Source organism: Haliotis rufescens, unplaced genomic scaffold, assembly GCF_023055435.1.
Source record: "Haliotis rufescens isolate VD_foot unplaced genomic scaffold, xgHalRufe1.0.p SCAF_114, whole genome shotgun sequence".
Classification (NCBI taxonomy): domain Eukaryota; kingdom Metazoa; phylum Mollusca; class Gastropoda; order Lepetellida; family Haliotidae; genus Haliotis; species Haliotis rufescens.
The window spans coordinates 160,098-183,321 of NW_025963796.1; the positions used below are offsets into that span (position 1 = coordinate 160,098).

At 42.2% G+C, this 23,224-nt stretch overlaps 1 protein-coding gene across 1 annotated transcript; it reads right to left on the bottom strand.

The window, feature by feature from the left end:
* Window positions 1-66: 66 nt before the first annotated feature.
* On the bottom strand, window positions 67-21,439 carry LOC124152675 (cytochrome P450 3A29-like). The gene is made up of 14 exons (XM_048393097.1): window positions 21,195-21,439; window positions 17,371-17,467; window positions 16,452-16,501; window positions 15,541-15,637; window positions 13,430-13,549; window positions 12,748-12,836; window positions 10,053-10,204; window positions 9,099-9,235; window positions 7,411-7,513; window positions 5,929-6,086; window positions 5,153-5,241; window positions 3,885-4,022; window positions 2,242-2,398; window positions 67-675 (listed from the first exon to the last, which is right to left on the bottom strand). Exons 1-14 carry the CDS (start codon window positions 21,263-21,265, stop codon window positions 598-600), a joined length of 1,536 nt encoding a protein of 511 aa, XP_048249054.1. The 5' UTR covers window positions 21,266-21,439; the 3' UTR covers window positions 67-597.
* Between the last annotated feature and the right edge of the window lie 1,785 nt (window positions 21,440-23,224).

Sequence of the window (23,224 nt, forward strand, 5' to 3'; positions counted from 1 at the left end):
GTGAAAATAACTATTCCTTAAAATTAACAAAAGCCACTAAAGTCAAACATACAACAGAGATTCAGATCGGTTCATGTTCTAGATTTATTATTGACCGCCTCCGTGGTCTAGTGGTAGAGAGTCCGCTCGAAGAGCGGAAGGTCCGAGGCTCGATCCCCGGCCGCGTCATACCAAAAGACGTCAAACGATGGTTCATGTTGTTACCCTGTCTGGCGCTCGGCTTTAAGGGGCTAACACAGGGACTGGTCGGCTCGGAGTCAGTATACTGTGTCTGAGTGGGGTATTCATGTTAAACTGCGGCATGGTATCTCAGTGGGCTAGCACTATAAATCGGCATCAGTCCGGACTAGTACAAGCAGCCACACAAACACACACACGTACATGCACGTCGCTATATAAGTGCAATAACTTGGACGCGACGCTAAACCCAATTTCACCTCACCTCTAGGTTTATTCTCCCTGCAGCGTTTTATGGTACGATAAACAACTCACAGTCGTCTTGTATTTCTTAATTTTTCTACCTTTATGAAACTATGTATAATTATGTTCTTCAGTTTGTCAAGTAAATCAATCTTATTATTTGTCGATGAATCTCAATCAACGGAGCTCAATTTTCAGCTTGATCGGTGTCTTTGGTTGTAAAATGCCCGTGGTCTTAAATTCTGTCAGTTCGTCCTGCAAAATAAAATATTTCAGATTCTTATATTCGCCGAAAATATAAGGTCATGCAAAAGCGTTACAGTTGAAATTAATAACATCTGTTTGTCGACCACATCAGTGGTGCAGTGGATAGAGCGTCCGCCAGGAGAGCGGAAAACCGGTGGTTCGATCCCTGTCCGCGCCATAACAAATAACGTTTAAAATAACGTTAAAATTTCGCAAAAATGAAATGCGGAAAACATAACATAAAAGTACAATACAGTGATAAACCTCACAGAGTATGTTCACGGAAACAGTGAAACCTTGTTTAACTGGACAGTACTGTCTCCAGTGATATTGCACGTTTTGACAAATACCCGTATTGACGCGTCAAGGGTGTACAAACATGTATATACATAATAATATACTAAAAACATTTTATGAAACTGTGTGCTCAGTCTTCACTACAAAAGGGGCGGCCGGGTAGCCTAGTGGTAAAAGCGTTCGCTCGTCACGCCGAAGACCCGGGTTCGATTCCTGACATGGGTACAATGTGTGAAACCATTTCTGGTGTCCCCCGCCGTGATATTGCTGGAATATTTCTAAAAGCGGCGTAAAGCCATACTCACTCATCCACTCACTCACTTCACTACAAAAAATTATCCCCATTAATATTCATGATCCCCAATGTTTCTTTTGACCTTTATTTGACATTGACTTTCAGCTCCGGATTATGGCGTCCTCATTTCTCAGTTGCCGAGGTAGAGCATTACATTTAATTCAGATGTCACCTAAAGACACACTTACTTACAACTTATCGTTTCAATAAAGGTTCCACCATCAAAGGCATACAGTTTCACCGAAGTGGTAAACGTCTGAGACCTGCATCACTTCGGGCTTTCCTCCCACATTAAGCTGACACGCCGTGATATAACTGGAATACTGTTAAAAGCGGCGTTAAACCCAACTCACTCACTCACTCAAAGGCATACAGACATCCATTTGTGGCTTGTCAACATGATGCTTGCTGTTATCACATGCCTTTATACGGAGTTTTCACACCTCCTTACTCACGGGCACTTACTTTTCAAAGATAATTGTGTGAAATTGCGCAATTTCACACAATTGTGGGTATATATATACACACACCCATACGTACACGTGCTTGCCGTAAAAGGCGACTATGCTTGTCATAAGAGGCGACTAACGGGATCAGGTGGTCAGGCTCGCTGATTTGTTTCATGTATGTCATCGTATCCCAATTGCGTGGATCGATGCTCATGATGTCAATCAGTGGATTGTCTAGCCCAGACTCGATTATTTATAGACCTCCGTCATATAGCTGGAATACTGTTGAGTGTGGCGTTAAACCACCCACAAACAAACAAACAAACAAACATTTAGTCGTCTCTTGAGTTTGTTGTTTTACACCGAACGCAGCAATATTCCAGCTATATGAGGCGGTCTATAAATAATTGACCACCCAATCCACTTAGTCGCCACTTTCGACAAGCATGGGTTGCTTAAAACCAATAATCGTACCCGGAATCCCCGCAGTTTCTATTATTTTTGCTTCACGCTGATTGGTTAGTTTGTTCTTACCGGTGTGTCCTCCAGCCTGACAAACCGGATGTTCCTTATTAGATGGACCAGAGCGACCTTCACCTCCACCAGGGCAAGCCTCATTCCCACACACTGACGTGGTCCATGGCCGAATGGAAGGTAGAACATAGGGTTGATCTCTGACCTTTTCTCCCATCTGAAGCATACGTGTAATAGTGTACCTTGAGGAACATGTTAACACGAAAGGGTAATGACGGGGTTGACTTGTGGGTTTCAAATACTTTGTTCTGTCACTGTGGTGTTGATGAGTGATCCAGGGGTGCGTTGCAAAGCGCCAATCGCTTGCAAGCGATGTACAGCGATTCGCCTTACAACAGTGCGCTAACTTTCAGCCGCTTGCTAGCGAAACAATCGCTGGCTGAGGTCGCTTCGTTCTCAAACCAAAATGGCGGCTTACTTTGACAGCGGAACAAGAAATTCTTGACTGGATCAACGAGGAAATCAGCAAAGGCAGCGAAGACCCCATCATCCTCAGCCTGTTTTACATCTTCAAAGTAGTCATAAATTCCATCAGCTCGTCATCGAGCCTCTTCTATTACTTTCTTCATTACGTCAAGGCAACCAAGCGCTAGTTGCGCCGCCATTTTGGAAGAGTGGGCAAGCGCTTCGAACTGTTGCAGACACCAGGATGAGCGATTAATTTGCTTTCTCTGAGCGATTCATGGCTTGCAACGCGCCCCAGGCGTCAATCATAGCTTTAGTGATTCTACAGTTACGAAGAGACCCACGTCAACATGGCTTCAGTGAAACTACGGTTAGGGAGATGTCCACACGTCAATCACGAATTTTCTGATAAAACATGTTCTCCCTGCCATGTGCAGGGACAGATTGAAAGAATCAGCATCTTTGAGAATAAACATTTGCCCCATCCAGATGTAAAGTTACCTCAGACACGGATATGACCTTATCACACTGGGTTCACGGAAACTAGATTTCACTCAACATATTTTACAGTAAATTACAGTAAACTACGGTTATAACGAACTCAAAGGGACCACTAATTTTAATTCGTTATAACCGTAGTTCGTTATAAGCATATGTACTGAATATATACAGCAAATGGACAGGTCCCAATAAATAGTCCGTTATATCCGTCAGTTCGTTATAAGCGTGTTCGTTATAAATGTAGTTTACTGTAAAGGACAACAGTTTGTATTTGAACAAAAACGTGATCTATATTTTTTATGAATGTGGTGTTTGATTTTTGTTTAACGCCACACTCAGCAATATTTCAGCTATATGGCGGTGGCCTTAGATAATGGAGTCTGGCCCAGACAATCCAGTGATTGACATCATTGGCATCGATTTACACAATTGGGAAACGATAACATGCGTCAACTCCGTCAGCGAGCCTGGCCACCCGATCCCGTAAGTCGCCTCTTACGACAAGCATAGTCGCCTCTTACGATAACCATGGGTTTCTGAGGACCAATTCTTAACCGGATCTTCACAGGTCCCCGCGCATTGGGACACGGTGACATGCAATCAACCAAGACCATTAGCCTAACCACTTGTTCCACTTACTCCCTGTTACTGTGGATACAAGTTGCTGGAGACCCATCTTATCCGGAATCCCCATGTGGGTTTGAACATAGAGATTGCTGCTTCAACAAGGCACCCACCTCTCAGGTTTGAATCTGTTCGGTTCCGGGAACACCTCGGGGTCTCTGTGCAGGTACATAATGGGGATGCTGACATATGCCCCTTCAGGAAATGTCCATCCTTTGATTTTTGTTGTCTTGGAAACGTAACGGTTCGTTCTGTAGTCAAGAAATCAAAAAGCTTTAAACACAGGCCTGATGAGACTCATACGTGGTACGTCGGTCCACACAAGCCAGTGATTGACATCAATGCATCGTAGGGATACGATGACAAAAAATCAAGCAAGTCTCTGTCTTTGACCACCTGATCCATTTAGTCCCATTTTGCCCACTCCCAAGTCGGCTGCTGAAGATCAGTTCTAACCCGGATCTTCACGGGGAACAAGCATTGGCTGCTGAAGGCAAATTCAAACCCGATTCTTCAGGGGGACACGCATTAGTTGCTTAAGACCAGTTTTAACCAGGATATTCACGGGGGGGAGAAGCATGGGCTGCTGAAGACCAATTCTAACCCTGGTCTTCACGCAGTGGACAGCAGCTTGTTTTCTGGTGCTACACACAATAAAGATCAAGGTGTCGAATAGTGAAAGGTGTTGAATAGTGAAAGGCGTTGAATAGCGAAAGGCGTTGAATAGTGAAAAACGTTGAAAGTGAAAGGTGTTGAAAAGTGGAAGGTGTTGAATAGTGAAAGGCATCGAATAGTGAAAGGCATTGAATAGTGAAAGGCATTGAATAGTGAAAGGTGTTGAATAGTGAAAGATGTCGAATAGAGAAAGGCGTTGAAAAGTGAAAGGTGTTGAATAGTGAAAGGCATCAAATAGTGAAAGTAAAAGGCGTTGAATAGCGAAAGACACTGAGAGAAAGGCGTTGAATAGTGAAAAGCGTTGAAAGTGAAAGGCATCGAATAGTGAAAGGCATTGAATAGTGAAAGGTGTTGAATAGTGAAAGATGTCGAATTGTGAAAGGTGTCGAATAGTGAAAGGCATTGAATAGAGAAAGGTGTTGAATAGTGAAAGGTTTTGAATAATGAAACGTGTCGAATAGTGAAAGGCATTGAATAGTGAAAGGTGTTGAATAATGAAAGGCGTTGAATAGTGAAAGGTGTTGAATAGTGAAAGGTGGGCAAAGGCGTTGAACAGTGAAATGTATCGAATAGTGAAAGTCGTCGAATAGTGAAAGGCATCGAATAGTGAAAGGCATCAATAGTTAACGTTGGTGAAGTTGACCCAGGTTAATACCCTCGATGTCTTTTTAGAAGATAATAAAAAAACATTCTTCCATTTTCTTACCCTGGAACCCCTGGGTAGAGTCTCAGAGTTTCAGTGACCACGCGGTCCATGTAGACCAGCCCACTGATATTGTCATAATCAGGCTCATCCTAAGAACAAAGAAAGAGGACATGAACGCCAGGAAGAATCACATTTACGCCATTGTCTATGCTATGGACATGATCAATAAACCGAGGAGCATGTTTGCATACCTTTCAGCTGATTTTATCATTTCTTTGAAATTCAATTGGAAATAGCTAAAGTCAGTGTTATTATATCAAAACAGTGAACTCGATTGACGAGTTGAATGAGGAATTTAAGCTAAAAACGAAACATTTTGAAAAGGATAACAAACGGCAAGAAGCGATATTACCTCCATAAATGACCTTCTGAAAAAGGACGTCAACAGTTTGTTTACAGCCCAGACACTTACGATAAAGGGAGACAATTTGTGGGGAGGTAACTCTTGTGACAATAGTTTTGTAAAAGTGTTATGTTCACTACAGTGAAATATCAAGTCTTATGTTCTCTGCAATGAAAAAATCACTTTTCTCTTTTTATCACTTCAGAAAACTCGTTCACACTGAAGTACAGTAAACTACGGTTATAACGAACTCAAAGGGACTACTAATTTTAGTTCGTTATAACCGTAATTCGTTGTAAGCATATATACATCATAACTACAGCATATAGTCGGGACTAAAAACTTAGTTCGTTATATCCGTTAGTTCGTTATAAGCGTGTTCGTTATAACCGTAGTTTACTGTATATAATAAAAGGATATACTGAAAGCGTACGTCTCCGAGTACAGAAGATATTTCCTCTGCAAGTTTGTCCTGCACACCAGTCTGAGTCGCCAGAACGTAGCCAATATACTGCAGAGTACCGGAGGTTGTTTCGTATCCATCGAGGAAGAATACAAAAGCCTGGCCTATAATTTCATCCGTCGTCAAAGCTGGAGATAAAAATATTGTGAGTGAGTGAGTTGGGTTTAACGCCGCTTTTAACAGTATTCCAGTTATATCGTGGCGTGTCAGCTTAATGTGGGAGGAAAGCCCGAAGTGATGCAGGTCTCAGACGTTTACCACTTCGGTGAAACCCACGAGCACGGGTATGGTGCTGACAAACCTAGAAACATAATCGGGGCGAACCGGGATTCGAACCCACAATCATAGGTTTCTGGCGTGCCCAAGGGACGCAACTCTGCACAGCGAATCGCGGCGCCTTAGACGACTGGGCCACCCGTGCCCCCCAAAAATATTGTGACATATTCATGCAAACGTATTGTAACAGTGAGTGATTTACATGTCTTCAGACAGACAGGCGGTTAATAAGGATACGTCTTTCGTCATCTTTATTTGATAGTGATTCATAAAAATGTGTTTATGCCATGGTACAGTTGGAATCATTTAATGGACTCCGCTCTTAGTAGAGATTTCTTATGATCAGAAAAAGAGTTTTGTTGCTTATATTCATTCGAAAATTAGACATATTCCCGGGGCAAGTGAGTTAACTTACTATAAAAGTCCAGTTTCAACCCCTGCCGAACTAGGCTGGAATTCCGGAGTTACATTTTGGCTGGACTATCGAGTCTATGCATTGTCCAATCAAAATCGCGTAAGGAACTAGACATCCGGTTCGTAAACAACATAGATTTTAACGTGCATATTTCGATCGACTGCAGGATTTGCAAAGCATGTGATCCGTCAACTTGGCGTTGACAGATATTTTCCAAATCTTTTCATGCGTTTAATCAAGGTGCTCAAGTGATTTGATGTATTTCGCGCAGTAAGAACCGTTTTAAAAAAAAACGGATTTTGATTTATTTATCAATCAGATTGTCTTGACTGGGCGCCGCCATTTTGTTTGAAGCAAATGCATGTTATATGAGAGCTAGAATCTTATTGTCTTAGGCTGTGTAAACAACCAAATGTGTCAAGGGCCTCCAAACGAAGGACTATCGTTTTTTATTGAAAACAAAAACTGATGAAGCAGGAATGTTTCTTATTTTTCTCCCACCAAGAACCATAAGACACAATTGGGCAGTCATTAGAATTTGCTCCTTAATATAAACTCAGAGTCTTGCGTCATATGACGCTTGAATTCGAAACATATTTTGTTGATTGGCAATACAAATGACTGACGCGCAGGATTTAATGTGACGCGTGGATGCAAGAACATTTCTATTTGTAACCTTCCATACAGACATTTAAAACAATAGTCGTGCAGGGGCTAGGTTGCCAGCAAACAACATTCACTCCATGCTGTCTTATTCGTACTGCTGGGGGATTTCTGCGCTGCTTCATCTGGCATCTTGGCTCCATCTTGGTGACCATCATCATCCTCCGCGTCTAACATGAGCTGCAGGAAGTCAATCCTCCTCTTAAAACAAAGGTTGTAGGTTAGGACATTACATACCCGACAACAAGAGCCATTAGGTTCCAATTAGGCCATGGCTAGGACATATTAATTACGTAATGGCTAGGACATATTAATTAGGTCGTGGCTAGGACATTAATGAGGTCGTGGCTAGGACATATTAATCAGTTCATGGCTAGGACATATTAATCAGGTCATGGCTAGGACATATTAATCAGATTATGGCCAGGACATATTAATCATGTCATGGCTAGGACATATTGATTACGTAATGGCCAGGACATATAAATAAAGTCAAGGCTGGGACATATTAATTAGGTCATGGCCAGGACAAATTAATCAGGTCATGGCTAGGACATATACATAAAGTCAAGGCGAGGACATATTAATTACGTAATGGCCAGGACATATAAATAAAGTCAAGGCTGGGACATATTAATTAGGTCATGGCCAGGACATATTAATCAGGTCATGGCTAGGACATATACATAAAGTCAAGGCTAGGACATATTAATTAGGTCATAACATTAATTAGGTCATAACAAGGACATCTTAATAAGATCATGTCTGGAACATATTAATTAGGTCATGTCTGGAACATGTTATTTAGGTCATGGCTATGAAATATTAATCAGGTCATTGCTAGGACATATAAATAAAGTCAAGGCTGGGACATATTAATTAGGTCATGGCCAGGACATATTAATCAGGTCATGGCTAGGACATATACATAAAGTCAAGGCTAGGACATATTAATTAGGTCATAACATTAATTAGGTCATAACAAGGACATCTTAATAAGATCATGTCTGGAACATATTAATTAGGTCATGTCTGGAACATGTTATTTAGGTCATGGCTATGAAATATTAATCAGGTCATTGCTAGGACATATAAATAAAGTCAAGGCTAGGACATATTAATTAGGTCATGGCCAGGACATATAAATAACGTCATGGCTAGGAATATTAATTAGGTCATAACAAGGACATATTAATCAGGTCATGGCAAGGTCATCTAAATTAGGTCACGGCTAGGAACATTAATTAGGCCATAACAAGGACATCTTAATAAGATCATGTCTGGAACATATTAATTAGGTCATGTCTGGAACAGGTTATTTAGGTCATGGCTATGACATATTAATTAGGCCATGGTTAGGACATTAATTAGGTCATGGCTAAGATGTATTGGCTATTCGGGTGGCACAGTTTGTCTCGGGCGCCGCAATTCGAAATGGGGAATTGCGTCCTTTACAAATGTGGCACTTGCTCAAATTACGGTTCTTGTTTGGTCAGCACCAGACCTGTTAGGTGTACCGGGGACCTTTTCCGAGGAGCCACTGCCTTGCTTGAAGTGGACAGTGGCGAAACTCTGGTAAGTCTGGAAAACACTCGATCATTTAAAGGCCGCTGTACCAAAATGATAACACAATCCACTCCGGGTTCGATTCTCAACATTGTTACAATTTCTGAAGCCCATTTCAGATGTCCCCCGCCGTGACGTTGCTTGAAAAGGGACGTAAAGCCAAACTCACTCACTCACTCACTGCGTCCAAAAAGTCATCAGATGTTAAAGGCTCACTCACCTCTCTCTCCTCCTTCGGTTGGTTCTTCCTCTGTTCTATCATCTCCGTCACGGCTTGTGTAAAGAACTTCTTGGTGGACTTTAGGAAAGCTCCCATTCCCAGCCACTTCGCCAGGCCCCTGAGTTCAGGAAACAACACTGAAAGTAGGTCATATGTTTGTTGGTTGTTCACAATGTTGTCGAACAAAGTCAAAGTGATCTTTGAAGTACTTTAAATTATATCAATTACCGTTTTTCCTCGATTATACGCCTGGGCCCTGTTCCACAAAGCGATCTTAGCGCTAAGTCGGTCGTAACTCCCATACTTTATCATAGGCTTACGATCAACGTAGCACTAAGATCGCTTTATGGAACAGGACCCTGGGCTTATATTTCTTTAAGAAACTTAATTCCTGGCGTTTAGTCGCAAAGATAATTAACGAGAGTATTATGTGCATACAAACTACCTACGTAGTCCCCTATGTTAGTTTGTTTACTTCTGCATATCAAAAGTGTTGATTAGTTTCGACAGGGAAGGTTATGTTAAGCTGGACTAGACAATCCATTGATTGACATCATGAGCATCGATCTACGCAATTGGGATACGATGACATGCATCAACCAAGTCAGCAAGCCTGACCACCCAATCCCGTTAGTCGCCTCTTACGACAACCATAGTCGCCTTTTACGGCAAGCATGGGTTGCTAAAGACCTATTCTAACCCGGACGTTCACAGTATATCCAAATGATCGAACATAAGCTTTACAGTAAACTACGGTTATAACGAACTCAAAGGGACCACTAATTTTAGTTCGTTGTAGCCGTGGTTCGTTATATCCATATATACAGCATAACTACAGCAAATAGTCGGGACAAAAAAAGTAAGTTCGTTATATCCATCAGTTCGTTATAAGCGTGTTCGTTATAACCGTAGTTTACTGTACTTGTATATGTAAGATGAGTTTACGAAACCTACTTATCAGGATGACAAATGGGTTGCCCGTAAACATATTATCAAGCACTTTCTTGATTTCTCGTATAAAGTTGTTCTCAAAGTCGTTTTGTGAATCGATGTCAACCCCGAATGCAGTGTTGCCAATGGCGTCCATGGTGAATGCTCCGCAATATCTGAAATAATGGTTCACTTTATTACATAACATGGCAAAGCCTCACATATAACATGAAACTTGAAAAATTATAAAACGTACAGTGTTATCTGAATATCTAATTAAGCAATTTATCCACACTCTGTTATGTCATGGTGAATCACAGAAGGGAGGGAAGCGCCCGCAGCGTTCAGTACAGTGCTATCTTCTTCATTTTCCGCTCGACCCGTGAAGATTCCGGGGTAGAATAGGTCTTCGGCAACCCATGCTTGCCGTAAAAGGCGACTATGCTTGTCGTAAGAGGCGATTAACGGGATCGGGTTGTCAGGCTCGCTGACTTGGTTGTTCCATGTCACCGCATCCAAATAGCGTGGATAGATTCTCATGATGTCAATCACAGGAGTGTCTGGCCCAGATTCGATTATTTACAGACAACATTCATGTACCTGAGTGCGGCGTACAAACAAACATTTACAGATTATTTACAGGCCGCCGTCATATAGCTGAAATATTGCTGAGTGCGGTGTTAAACAACAAACAAACAAACACTATTCATCTCATGTTTGAACATCCTACTGTGGAATCAGGCATCTTAAGGTTGCTCTGCGGTTTCACTGCATATTTCTTAACTCCTGTGGCTTTTCTTATTTATTTGAAATCAGACTATTTTTTTGTTGGATCTTCAATGTTCATTCTTTTATTACTTTCTCAAAAATATCCCACATTCCACATTCAGACTTAGAGGTTAGGTGAAATGGGGTTTAACGTCGCGTCTAAGATCATTACACTTATATAGCGACGTGCATGCACGTGTGTGCGTGTGTGTGTGTGTGTGTGTGTGTATGGCTGCTTGTACTAGTCCAAACTAATGCCGATTTATAGTGCTAGCTAAATGAGATACCATGCAGCAGTTTAACATGAATACCCCACTCAGACACAGTATACTGACTCCGAGCCGACCAGTCCTTGTTTTAGCCCCTTAATGCCGAGCGCCAGACAGGGTAACAACAAGTACCATCTTTTAACGTATTTTGGTATGACGCGGCCGGGGATCGAACCCCGGACCTTCCACTCTCCGGGCGGACACTCTACCCCTAGACCACGGAGGCGGTATTCAGACTTAGAAGAGCACCCAGTTTACGTGTGAATGTCGCGCGAGGTAACTGAATGCAAGAGGCGTACTTGTAAGATGGCATCTCCTTTGGATGTGAGTAAGTGAGTTTGGTTTAACGGAGCTTTGAACATTATTCCAGTTATATCACGGCGTGACAGCTTTATGTGGGAGGAAAGCCCGAAGTGATGCTAGTCTCAGATCTGGGTTAGAACTGATCTTCAGCAACCCATGCTTTTACCCCTGTGAAGATCTGGGTTAGAATTGATCTTCAGCAACCCATGCTTGTCCTCCGTGAAGATCTGGGTTAGAATTGATCTTCAGCAATCCATGCTTGTCCTCCGTGAAGATCTGGGTTAGAATTGATCTTCAGCAACCCATGCTTGTCCACCGTGAAGATCAGGGTTAGAACAGATCTTCAGCAACCCATGCTTGTCCTCCGTGAAGATCAGGGTTAGAACTGATCTTCAGCAACCCATGCTTGTCCACCGTGAAGATATGGGTTAGAACTGATCTTCAGCAACCCATGCTTGTCCACCGTGAAGATATGGGTTAGAACTGATCTTCAGCAACCCATGCTTGTCCACCGTGAAGATCTGGGTTAGAATTGATCTTCAGCAACCCATGCTTGTCCTCCGTGAAGATCTGGGTTAGAATTGATCTTCAGCAACCCATGCTTGTCCACCGTGAAGATCAGGGTTAGAACAGATCTTCAGCAACCCATGCTTGTCCTCCGTGAAGATCAGGGTTAGAATTGATCTTCAGCAACCCATGCTTGTCCACCGTGAAGATCAGGGTTAGAACAGATCTTCAGCAACCCATGCCTGTCCTCCGGGAAGATCTGGCTTAGAATTGATCTTCAGCAACCCATGCTTGTCCTCCGTGAAGATCAGGGTTAGAACTGATCTTCAGCAACCCATGCTTGTCCACCGTGAAGATATGGGTTAGAACAGATCTTCAGCAACCCATGCTTGTTCCCCTGTGAAGATCAGGGTTAGAACAGATCTTCAGCAACCCATGCTTGTCCACCGTGAAGATCAGGGTTAGAAATGATCTTCAGCAGCCAATGCTTGTCCACCGTGAAGATCAGAGTTAGAACTGATCTTCAGCAACCCATGCTTGTCCCCCTGTGAAGATCAGGGTTAGAACAGATCTTCAGCAACCCATGCTTGTCCACCGTGAAGATCAGGGTTAGAAATGATCTTCAGCAGCCAATGCTTGTCCACCGTATAGATCAGAGTTAAAACTGATCTTCAGCAACCCATGCTTGTCCTCCGTGAAGATCCGGGATAGAACTGATCTTCAGCAGCCCATGCTTGTCCTCCGTGAAGATCCGGGATAGAACTGATCTTCAGCAACCCACGCTTTCCGTAAGAGACTCGATTATTTAAAGATCGCTATCACATAGCTGAGTTCGGCGTTAAACAACAGACAAACAAACAAATGCAACTTACTCTTTCACATCAACTTCTTCTCCGCTTTCAGCCGCATGGACAAAGTTCTTTGTTAGTTTTTGGGCACAAAGATTTATTCCTCTGCACATCTGTAAAATACAACACACATATATTGAGTAAAGGTCTCAATATTGCTTGTTTCCATGTTCAGCTTGTCATGGGCACTAGACTCCAACTACCATCGCCTCCCGACTGCAGATAGACTGATACGTATATAAGCATACAATAGATCACTCACGCTTGCTCATCAACTGAAAAAATGTATTAATGGATAGGAACATCTTTATTTCAATTTGTCCATCACTTTGCCTTTCAAAAACTTAATCAATGACAGAAACAATAATTTATTTCAGTGTATTCATCTATTTCAGCTAAAGCGAAGGCAATGCAAGATATGACCCGTGAAGGTCCGGGGTAGAACAGGTCTTCAGCAACCCATGCTTGCCGTAAAAGGCGACTATGCTTGTCGTAAGAGGCAACTAACGGGACCGGGTAGTCAGGATCGCTGACTTGGTTGATGCATGTCATCGTATCCCAATTGCCTGGATCGATGGTCATGATGTCATTCACTGGATTGTCTGGTCCAGACTCGATTATTTACAGACCGCCGTCATATAGCTGGAATATTGCTGAGAGCGGCGTTAAACAACAAACCAACAAACAACAACGATGCAAGATATACCTTCCTGAGTTTGCCAGCGCTGAATGTGGGACTAACGATCTTCCGGATCCGCCTCCAGGCGTCTGACTTCGCGCTGAACAGATTGGTGCTGAGAGGGTAGTCGTCGAGATCGAAAAAGCCCTAAAAATGGGAAGTTGTTTTTTAAATTACCCCTTTATAGGGATTGGTATTGGATATTTAGACTTCATTACTGGTAATAATCGTAAAGTCACACTGGTTAGAATGTTAAACTCTTCTGGTGTAAACCGCCTTGAGAACTTAGCCAATTGCGTTAAAAATGCTATCTGTCTTCGTTCCTCTTACCTGTAAACATTATTTAATGCAGCACTTGATGTGAAACTAAATTGTATATATCTGTACATGGGCCTGAGGCCTTATTACCGACATGATTGATTGATTGATTGATTGATTAATTGATTGACTGGTTGATTGATTGGTTGATTGATTGATTGGATGTTTAATGTTTATCACAATATTTCGCAATGCACCATGCCGTATTGCGATACGTATCACAATGTAATCATATGTATAATTCTTTTCTTTTTTTTTAATTCTGAAGAAATTTGAAAAATCAACGTAGGATTTGAAGTTCATAAATGGAACAAAATAAGAGGCTAGAACAGTATAATTTTTACTCATTCAATAAATAGCCAAAGATACGATCTCCAGGACACCAATGCCACAGAAGAACTCCAGAATGCGATCTTTAATTTTGGAATTACGGAACCATTTCGAAAGGTATTTGGCAAGTGTAAAGCATTAAACACGTGATAAAAATAGCTATTTGAAATCACCCGAGATACCAAGCATTAAAACATGATATTGTGATACGTATCATGGAAAGGACGAACCTCAATCCACCGATATACAGGTAATACCGCGCATCCATACTCAATACTTGGTATTGTTCTAGCTTAATGAGGTGAGGTGAAATGGGGTTTAACGTTGCGTCCAAGATTATTACACTTATATAGCGACGTGCATGCACGTGTGTGTATGTGTGTGGCTGCTTTTACTAGTCCGGACTGATGCCGATTTATAGTGCTAGCTCACTGAGATACCATGCCGCAGTACTGACTCCGAGCCGACCAGTCCTTGTTTTAGACCCTTAATGCCGAGCGCCAGACAGGGTAACAACAAGTACCATTTTTTAACGTCTTTTGGTATGACGCGGCCGGGGATCGAACCCAGGACCTTCCGCTCTCCGGGCGGACGCTCTACCATTAGACTACGGAGGCGGTCTCTAGCTTAATGACGTCGAGCTAAAATACCCCAAACTTGGCTGACAACCCAGTGATTGATATTGTGAGCAACGATTTGCGTTGTTTGGGCACGATGAGTGAGACTTAAATTATCCGTCTGTCTTGAACCGAACTCACTCACACGAAGCCTTGGTAAATGGTGTCAATGTATGCATTCCATTCCGCAAGCATCTTCACATATATTCATAAAAGATGAATTTGTTTGTTTCCTTTTCAACTGGAACAATCCAGATCGAATTATTGGAAATCAGGATATCGATGCTGATTGTGGTACTCTCGGTGATTATGATACTTATCATAACACCCTAGGCAGCAATGGAATAATGGTATTGATTCCGTCAGTCTAATTGACTGAGGGGTCTTGGGATTGAGAATCTTGGGAATTTGGGGAATCTTGGTAAAATAATGACTATTCGGACAAAAAAATGAAACTGCCACAAAATACATTGTTACAAGTTGTTTTAAAATTATTTTGCCTAGTTTTAATTAATCAGGTTCAGCAGCTGTAGCTGAAACTTTAGCCAGTCTCAATTCAAAATCACAAGCTCACACATCCTCGCTTGACATGACAGAGATGGGAGTAGGTATTCCTCTAGCCAGTCTATCTTAGTGAGTGAGAATGGTTTTACGCCGCTTTTAGCAATATTCAAGCACTGTCACGGCGGAGGACACTAGAAATAGGCTTAACGCATTGTACCCATGTAGGGAATCGAACCGGGTCTGTGGTGTGACGAGCGAACGCTTTACCACTAGGCTACCCGACCGCCCTTAGTGGATCTTAACCAGCTACTGTCATGCAAAAAACATTTTCAATATCGGACGTGTTAAATCTAATTCTAAAATTCTTACCAAACGGTCCTTGAAAGTTTCAAAATCTTTTATAAAAACCTCCTTCAAAATGTCAGGGTCGTAGACGGTTATCATCGGGAGTCCGCCGTACCATTCTCTGAAAAATATGAACACAGATATGAACTGAGGACGGTCATCGAGCGTATCGATAGAGCTGCGCGACATCCATTCTAACTTTTATTTTGATGAATGTATTACAAAGAGCCATGGGCAACTGCAATGATTCAATTGGTCCAGCGATAGTTACATTTTCAGCGTGCATGGGGTTATATCTTCGTTATGACATCTTTAGGGCCCGCTTGCACAAAGCGATCTTAGCGATAAGATGATCGTAACTCCAATACTTTAACATAGGCTTACAATAGTCGTAGCACTAAGATCGCTTTGTGCAAGTGGGCCCTGGACTTTTACAGTCGATTAACTCCCTTGCCTCGGGGAGATGCGTCATGATGACGAGGGTGTTATAACTACCGGGACAGAACGTTGTTAAGCCCTGGGCTTAATTACGGTTTTGCCTATTTTAATTGAATAACATTTTATCCAAATGTAAGCCCAGGGCTCATTCGTCACCTCTCGCCCCTTTCTGTAACCAAGATGAAATATATATAATATCATTCGGGAGCAACTCGTGTTATTCCGGGACAAGCCGAATAGCGACTCGTGTCCCCCTCATGGCCATTTTTTGCGACTGGGTTCCGTCTTAGCGCAAACGGGCACACCTAAAACAATTGTCAACTCGTTGTGTATTGGTTCACATACATTTCCCCATATATTATATATATTTCAGATGCAATTTAAAGCACACCGGGACATGAGGAATTATACAGTATTAATGAACGGTAAAAACGTACAGTCACGTTATCGGTCGTTATCGGTCTGGACACTATCAAAGAATAATTTTAGCTGATTACCCATATACGTCTCCATACTGTTTCCTCAGCTTGGTTTCAAAGTCAATCCCCTGCAACATAAATGCACACTGTGTGTGAAATCTTGTTCCTTGCATTTCTTTTGCATGGCTTACGGATCCGCCAAACATAAATATTAAATAATTCAGACAAGACTGAATTTAAAAAGACGGCCTTGAAACGAGAGAGGGTCCAGGCTAACAGCTAGGTTACTGGAGATGTTATTTCAAAGAAACGGACTTGAGTGGAGGCGGACCCTAGGTTAACATTGAGTTAACCGGAGATGATATTTCAAAGAAACGGACTTGAGCGGAGGCGGACCCTAGGTTAACATTGAGTTAACCGGAGATGATATTTCAAAGAAACGGACTTGAGTGGAGACGGGCCCTAGGTTAACATTGAGTTAACCGGAGATGATATTTCAAAGAAACGGACTTGAGTGGAGACGGGCCCTAGGTTAACATTGAGTTAACCGGAGATGATATTTCAAAGAAACGGACTTGAGCGGAGACGGGCCCTAGGTTAACATTGAGTTAACCGGAGATGATATTTCAAAGAAACGGACTTGAGTGGAGGCGGACCCTAGGTTAACATTGAGTTAACCGGAGATGATATTTCAAAGAAACGGACTTGAGTGGAGACCGGCCCCAGGGTTAACATTGAGTTAACCGGAGATGATATTTCAAAGAAACGGACTTGAGCGGAGACGGGCCCTAGGTTAACATTGAGTTAACCGGAGATGATATTTCAAAGAAACGGACTTGAGCGGAGACGGGCCCTAGGTTAACATTGAGTTAACCGGAGATTATATTTCAAAGAAACGGACTTGAGTGGAGACGGGCCCTAGGTTAACATTGAGTTAACCGGAGATGATATTTAAAAAAAACGGACTTGAGCTGAGAGAGGAGTATACGACACTTACCTTCCACATAAAGTCGAGAAGGGCCCCGAAGATGATATTTTGTTCTGGTCCGGGAAAGCCAGCATCCTTCAACAGACGCTTTCTCCGCTTAGCAAACCTGGCGACACAGACACAACACTGACACAGACAGCTGACAGATGGCTAACTTACTTTCAGTATAACTACCGCGTTTCCTCAAATATGTGTCCACATTACCATACACACTCAAAGGCAAACTGTGTTATGAACATGTTATCGTGGGTTTAAACTAAACAGTTGCCAAATAATTAAATACGACACATTTATGTTACAATAACTGTTACCTATGAGTAAATATATGGATTATGATAACTGTACAAACACAGTCGAATTCCTTTGTCTCGAACTCTTGGGGGCCAGATAAATAGTTCGACGTATCCAGTTCTACAAAGGACCCAGATTTTACTGATTACTGATTTGTAACACTGGAGCACTAAGACCCTCTTAAATGAGGTGAGGTGAGATGAAATGGGGTTTAATATCGTGTACAAGATTATTGCACTTATATAGCGACGTGCATACACGAGTGTGTGTGGCTGTTAGGACTAGTCATCTTTTGGTATGACGCGGCTGGGGATCGAACCCCGGACCTTCCGCTCTCCGGGCGGACGCTCTACCATTAGACCACGGAGGCGGTCCTAGGCAATTTGGATACGATGACATACATCAACCAAGTCAGCGAGCCTGACCACCCGATCCCGTTAGTCGCCTCTTACGACAATCACAGTCGCCCCTTACGGCAAGCATGGGTTGCTGTTGACCTATTCAACCCCGGATCTTCACGGGTAGTATACAAATCGTACATAGTTCGTATGTATTCACAGTCATCAGGTACCTCACATCAGCACGTACTATTATGTGCTATTGAACTCGCCACTAGAACTCGTTGAATATTGCTGAGTGCAGCGTTAAACAACAACAAAATAATCACTCAAGAGCAGGGTTACTTGTCAAAGTCCACAGCAAGTATTTCACACAAATAAAAAAAAAGAAGAAAATTTAAAACCCGGCTCACACGTTACTTATAATTAACATAAACTTCCCTGTCGAAACGTAGATGACAGAAGAAATCTCTTGATATGCACAGAGACCATATACCGATATATACAGTAAACTACGGTTATAACGAACTCAAAGGGACTACACATTTTAGTTCGTTATAACCGTAATTCGTTGTAAGCATATATACAGCATAACTACAGCATATAGTCGGGACTAAAAAGTTAGTTCGTTATATCCGTTAGTTCGTTATAAGCGTGTTCGTTATAACCGTAGTTTACTGTATCGGCATATGGTCTCTGATATGCAGAAGAAAAATATCTCATATCTCAAATAGATTGCAAACTTCAGCAAGGCTTCGCGTGTTCAATATGCGGCCAAGGCGATAGGTTATCTCCCTTGCACTATGGTAGCCGAGAGGGGACATCGCTTTATCGCCTTCAATTATGGCCACGAGAAAGCAAAAGCACGAAGCGAGAAAGCGATAACGTGGGCCGAGAATACCGTTTTCTTGTCTCGTGTTATCAGTTTCTCGCTTTCTCTCGGTAAAGGAATATCCCCTCTTGACCACTGACTGTTAAACCAAACCGGCCTTAGTATCAGCAAGGGGCCTACAATTTATTATACAGATTTTAGGGCGCGGGGGAGGTGGTGGTGGCTTCTGATATATGGCCACGTTTAGGAGTTTAATGTGACCATCACGCCGAAAGACGCGTGGCGGGTCATGGCAATAAACTCTAAATAAATCAGGTTCAAATCTAACTATATTCTTTTAAGAAGACGTTTAAGAACACCCGATCCTTTCATATGGCTATGGTTAGTCAGTCATGGCTGATTGTATTTCAAAACACATTCTTATAATTGTGGGTGGTCTATAACTTGTTTTGAGTAGGTTCTGATGTTACATTGTGAATACCAAAATACTGTTGTCGGTATTTTTTATATTTATTTTTTTACATTTGATTTATGATCAACTTGTATTGTGTCTCTTGTCTTGTGCAAATCTACAAGTTTACGTACATGCATATAGTAATCTGATAAAAGCCGCTTCACACATTGTACCCATGTGTGGAATCGAACCATGGTCATCGGCGAACGCTTTAACCACTCGCCGCTCCTCCCATCGCTGTGACAATGGTGTTATCTACATGTATGTATGTATGTATGTATGTATGTATGTGTACGTGTGTATGTATGTGCGTGCTTGCGTATGTATGTACGTGTGTATGTATGTACGTACATATGTACGTTGGCCCAGTCGTCTAAGGCGCCGCGATTCGCTGTGCAGAGTTGCATCCCTTGGGCACGCCAGAAACCTATGATTGTGGGTTCGAATCCCGGTTCGCCCTGATTATGTTTCTAGGTTTGTCAGCACCATACCCGTGCTCGTGGGTTTCACCGAAGTGGTAAACGTCTGAGACCTGCATCACTTCGGGCTTTCCTCCCACATTAAGCTGACACGCCGCGATATAACTGGAATAATGTTAAAAGCGGCGTTAAACCCAACTCACTCACTCACTCACATATGTACGTATGTGTCTGTCTGTGTACGTCTGTCTATATATATGTCTGTTTATATGTGGTAGATAATTACATGACTCACATCAGAACGCACAACTGTTAACAACGATACAGTTTAATAGACAGAGAAATGTTACTATGAATATTCCTGCTTGAACAAAGCGTCTATACTATAATCGGATATCTAGTCTCATCTGGTGGGAAAGTCAAACTCTATTTTAAAAGTACATTAGAATTGGATTTCATTCCCGAAGACAGTTTAATTGAAAGGAATCATAAGAAATAAGTTGTCTATAAATAATACTAGTATTTACAACGCATTCCATTTCTATTTAGATTATTGCCAGGACCCGCCACGTGTTGACGACGTGATTGTCCCATAAATTTCCTAATATAAGGTAAAGAATTAATTACATTTTAAAATCGCACACGTCTTTACAGTTAAATTGTGTTAAAGTGGATAGTGAGAAGGTTAATCAATTCATTAAGTGTTCAATGTTATAATGGTTGACAAATTATATTTAATAAGCGATATTCGTATGGCCTTTTCGTCTCGCTCTATCGCTTTGTCGTCTCGTGTTATCGCTTTCTTGTCTCGTGTTATCGATTTCTCGACTCGTGTTACCGCTTTCCCGACTCGTGTTATCGCTTTCTTAACTCGTGTTATCGCTTTCCCGACTCGTGTTATCGCTTTCTCGTCTCGTGTTATCGCTTTCTTGTCTCGTGTTACCGCTTTCCCGACTCGTGTTATCGCTTTCTTAACTCGTGTTATCGCTTTCCCGACTCGTGTTATCGCTTTCTCGTCTCGTGTTATCGCTTTCTTGTCTCGTGTTACCGCTTTCCCGACTCGTGTTATCGCTTTCTTAACTCGTGTTATCGCTTTCCCGACTCGTGTTACCGCTTTCTTAACTCGTGTTATCGCTTTCTTTCCTCGTGTTATCGCTTTCTTAACTCGTGTTATCGCTTTCCCGACTCGTGTTACCGCTTTCTTAACTCGTGTTATCGCTTTCTTTCCTCGTGTTATCGCTTTTTCGTCTCGCGTTATCGCTTTCTTGCCTCGTGTTATCGTTTTGTCACGGCCGTAAATGAATGCGAGAAAGCCACGTTCCCCCCTCGTTCGCCTATGCACTTTACTCGTCATGTAAAAATTAAACTCACATTCCAATGATATTGTCCGTATCCACAAACCTTCGTATCTCACAGTGAGATCATGTTAAAAATATTGTTGTATATCTTTCGAAACAGACTCTGAAAACATATGCTGAATGTAACAACAGTACACTTACAGATAAAGCAAGGTCACGAACACTCCAATCAGACCTAGCGTCAAGGGAGCATTGCCACCGAACAGATCCATGGAGAGTGTGGTGACAGCAAGTCTGGGTGACAGTAAGTTGTAGGGTTGTTGTTTGAGTCAGTAGGTCTGCCCTGTGTTCAGTCTGTGTGTGTAGTTGTGCAGCGTGGAACGCGAGTCATATGAAGTGGAAGGTGTTGTCAGCCATTTTTGTTTGCCCAGTGAGTCTTTCTTTACTTCAAGAGGGATTGACCTATATATTTTATGCAGGCTCGGCTAGTTGAGATTTACAACGTGGGGTGAAACTGGGTTTAACGTCGCGTTGCAGATTAATGCACTACCATGGCGACGTTTTTGTGTGTCCGGTTGCTTAAACACCGGTTTTGATGCCAGCCCACTGGAATACCATGCCGCACTTTAACTTGGATACTAAGCACATAAGCCATGGAACTCGGATATATATTTTCATTTACTGACCAATAACGAGTTCGTGCGGTTCCACTTGGGCCACTTGTAACTTTTAACATCCAAATTGACAGCTTAACATGTCAAACCAAAACCCGCCCCTACTCACTAATCGCCTCACAGGTTCACATTACAAATTAGCCTCTACTGGTTTTAAGTACCTTTACTCAAATTAAATCAATGTCAAGCTGAAACTGTATTTAAGAGGCCTAACAGGGTGCCGTCAGGTGACAATTATTCACAATGTCCTTTCGATGTGTTGCACGTGTGAAAAATGTCAGAAGAAAATCAACATGCTGTATCATGTGACAACTGTGACCAGTTCAGGCATGTAAATAAAGCATATCCACTACTCCATAAATCGTTCTTATCGTTATTCAAAAATAGAGGTGCCGTTTTCGCCCGACAATTAGATGATTTCAACAAGTGAGGTCCCGTTTCGGCCGAGAAATCGGTGACGATTTGCTGAGATGCCGTTTTAGTATGCACCTGAAGCAACATCCCCTGCCATTTTGGGGATAGAGTGGACCGTGTCCAAAAACAAGGCAAAGAAAATGGTTGGTTGTTTAACGCCGCACTCAGCAATAATCCAGCTATATGACGGCGGTCTGTAAATAATCGAGTCTGGACCAGACAATCCAGTGATTAATATCATGTGCATCGACCGACGCCATTGGGATCGATGACATGCATCAACCAAGTCAGCGAGCCTGACTACCCGATCCCATTAGTCGCCTTTTACAAGCATAGTCGCCTTTTACGGCAAGCATGGGTTGCTGTTGACCTATTCTACCCCGGAATCTTCACGGGTCGCAAGGAACATGGCTCTGTAAGATATAAATTCTCCACGTGAAAACAGAGACGGCTGTTCAGAGGTGCTTTGTAAGTTTCCCACTGTGAGGGTACTTGTGACCGATATCTGGGAAGTCTGATGTTCCAATACAACACAGCACACAACCAGTATATTAAGTGCAGTCAGCTATTTTATTGACATCAAATTGCAACAGGCAATTGTACAGCATCAAAGCACAGGCATACACACAGGCATTTATACAGCATCAGAACACAGGCATACAAACATGCTTATAGTACATGAATACCCAACATGTAAACAGTTTTAACAGTGTCATCTCCTATCATGCGTACAAAACTAAACAAGGAATGTTCCACAAAGCAACCTTAATCCTACATCTAATGTAAGTCTATATTAAAATAAAGGGTTGACAACAGACATAGGGCTAAGATCACTTTATGGAAGGGCTCAGGTAACTTCAATTAATATTGGACCCTTATATTCATCCTTGGGAGGATCCAAATTATAATCATAACAAAAAGCTGTAACCCTGGCTGAAACTTAAGCATGAAAATTGGTGTTCAGATCGAATGCAGAATCGAATGAGTGAGTGAGTGAGTGAGATGGGTTTAACGCCTCTTTTAACAGTATTCCAGTCATATCGGGTTGAGTCAGCTTAATGTGGGAGGAAAGCCTGAAGTGATGCAGGCCTCAGACGTTTACCACTTCGGTGAAACCCACGAGCACGGGTATGGTGCTGACAA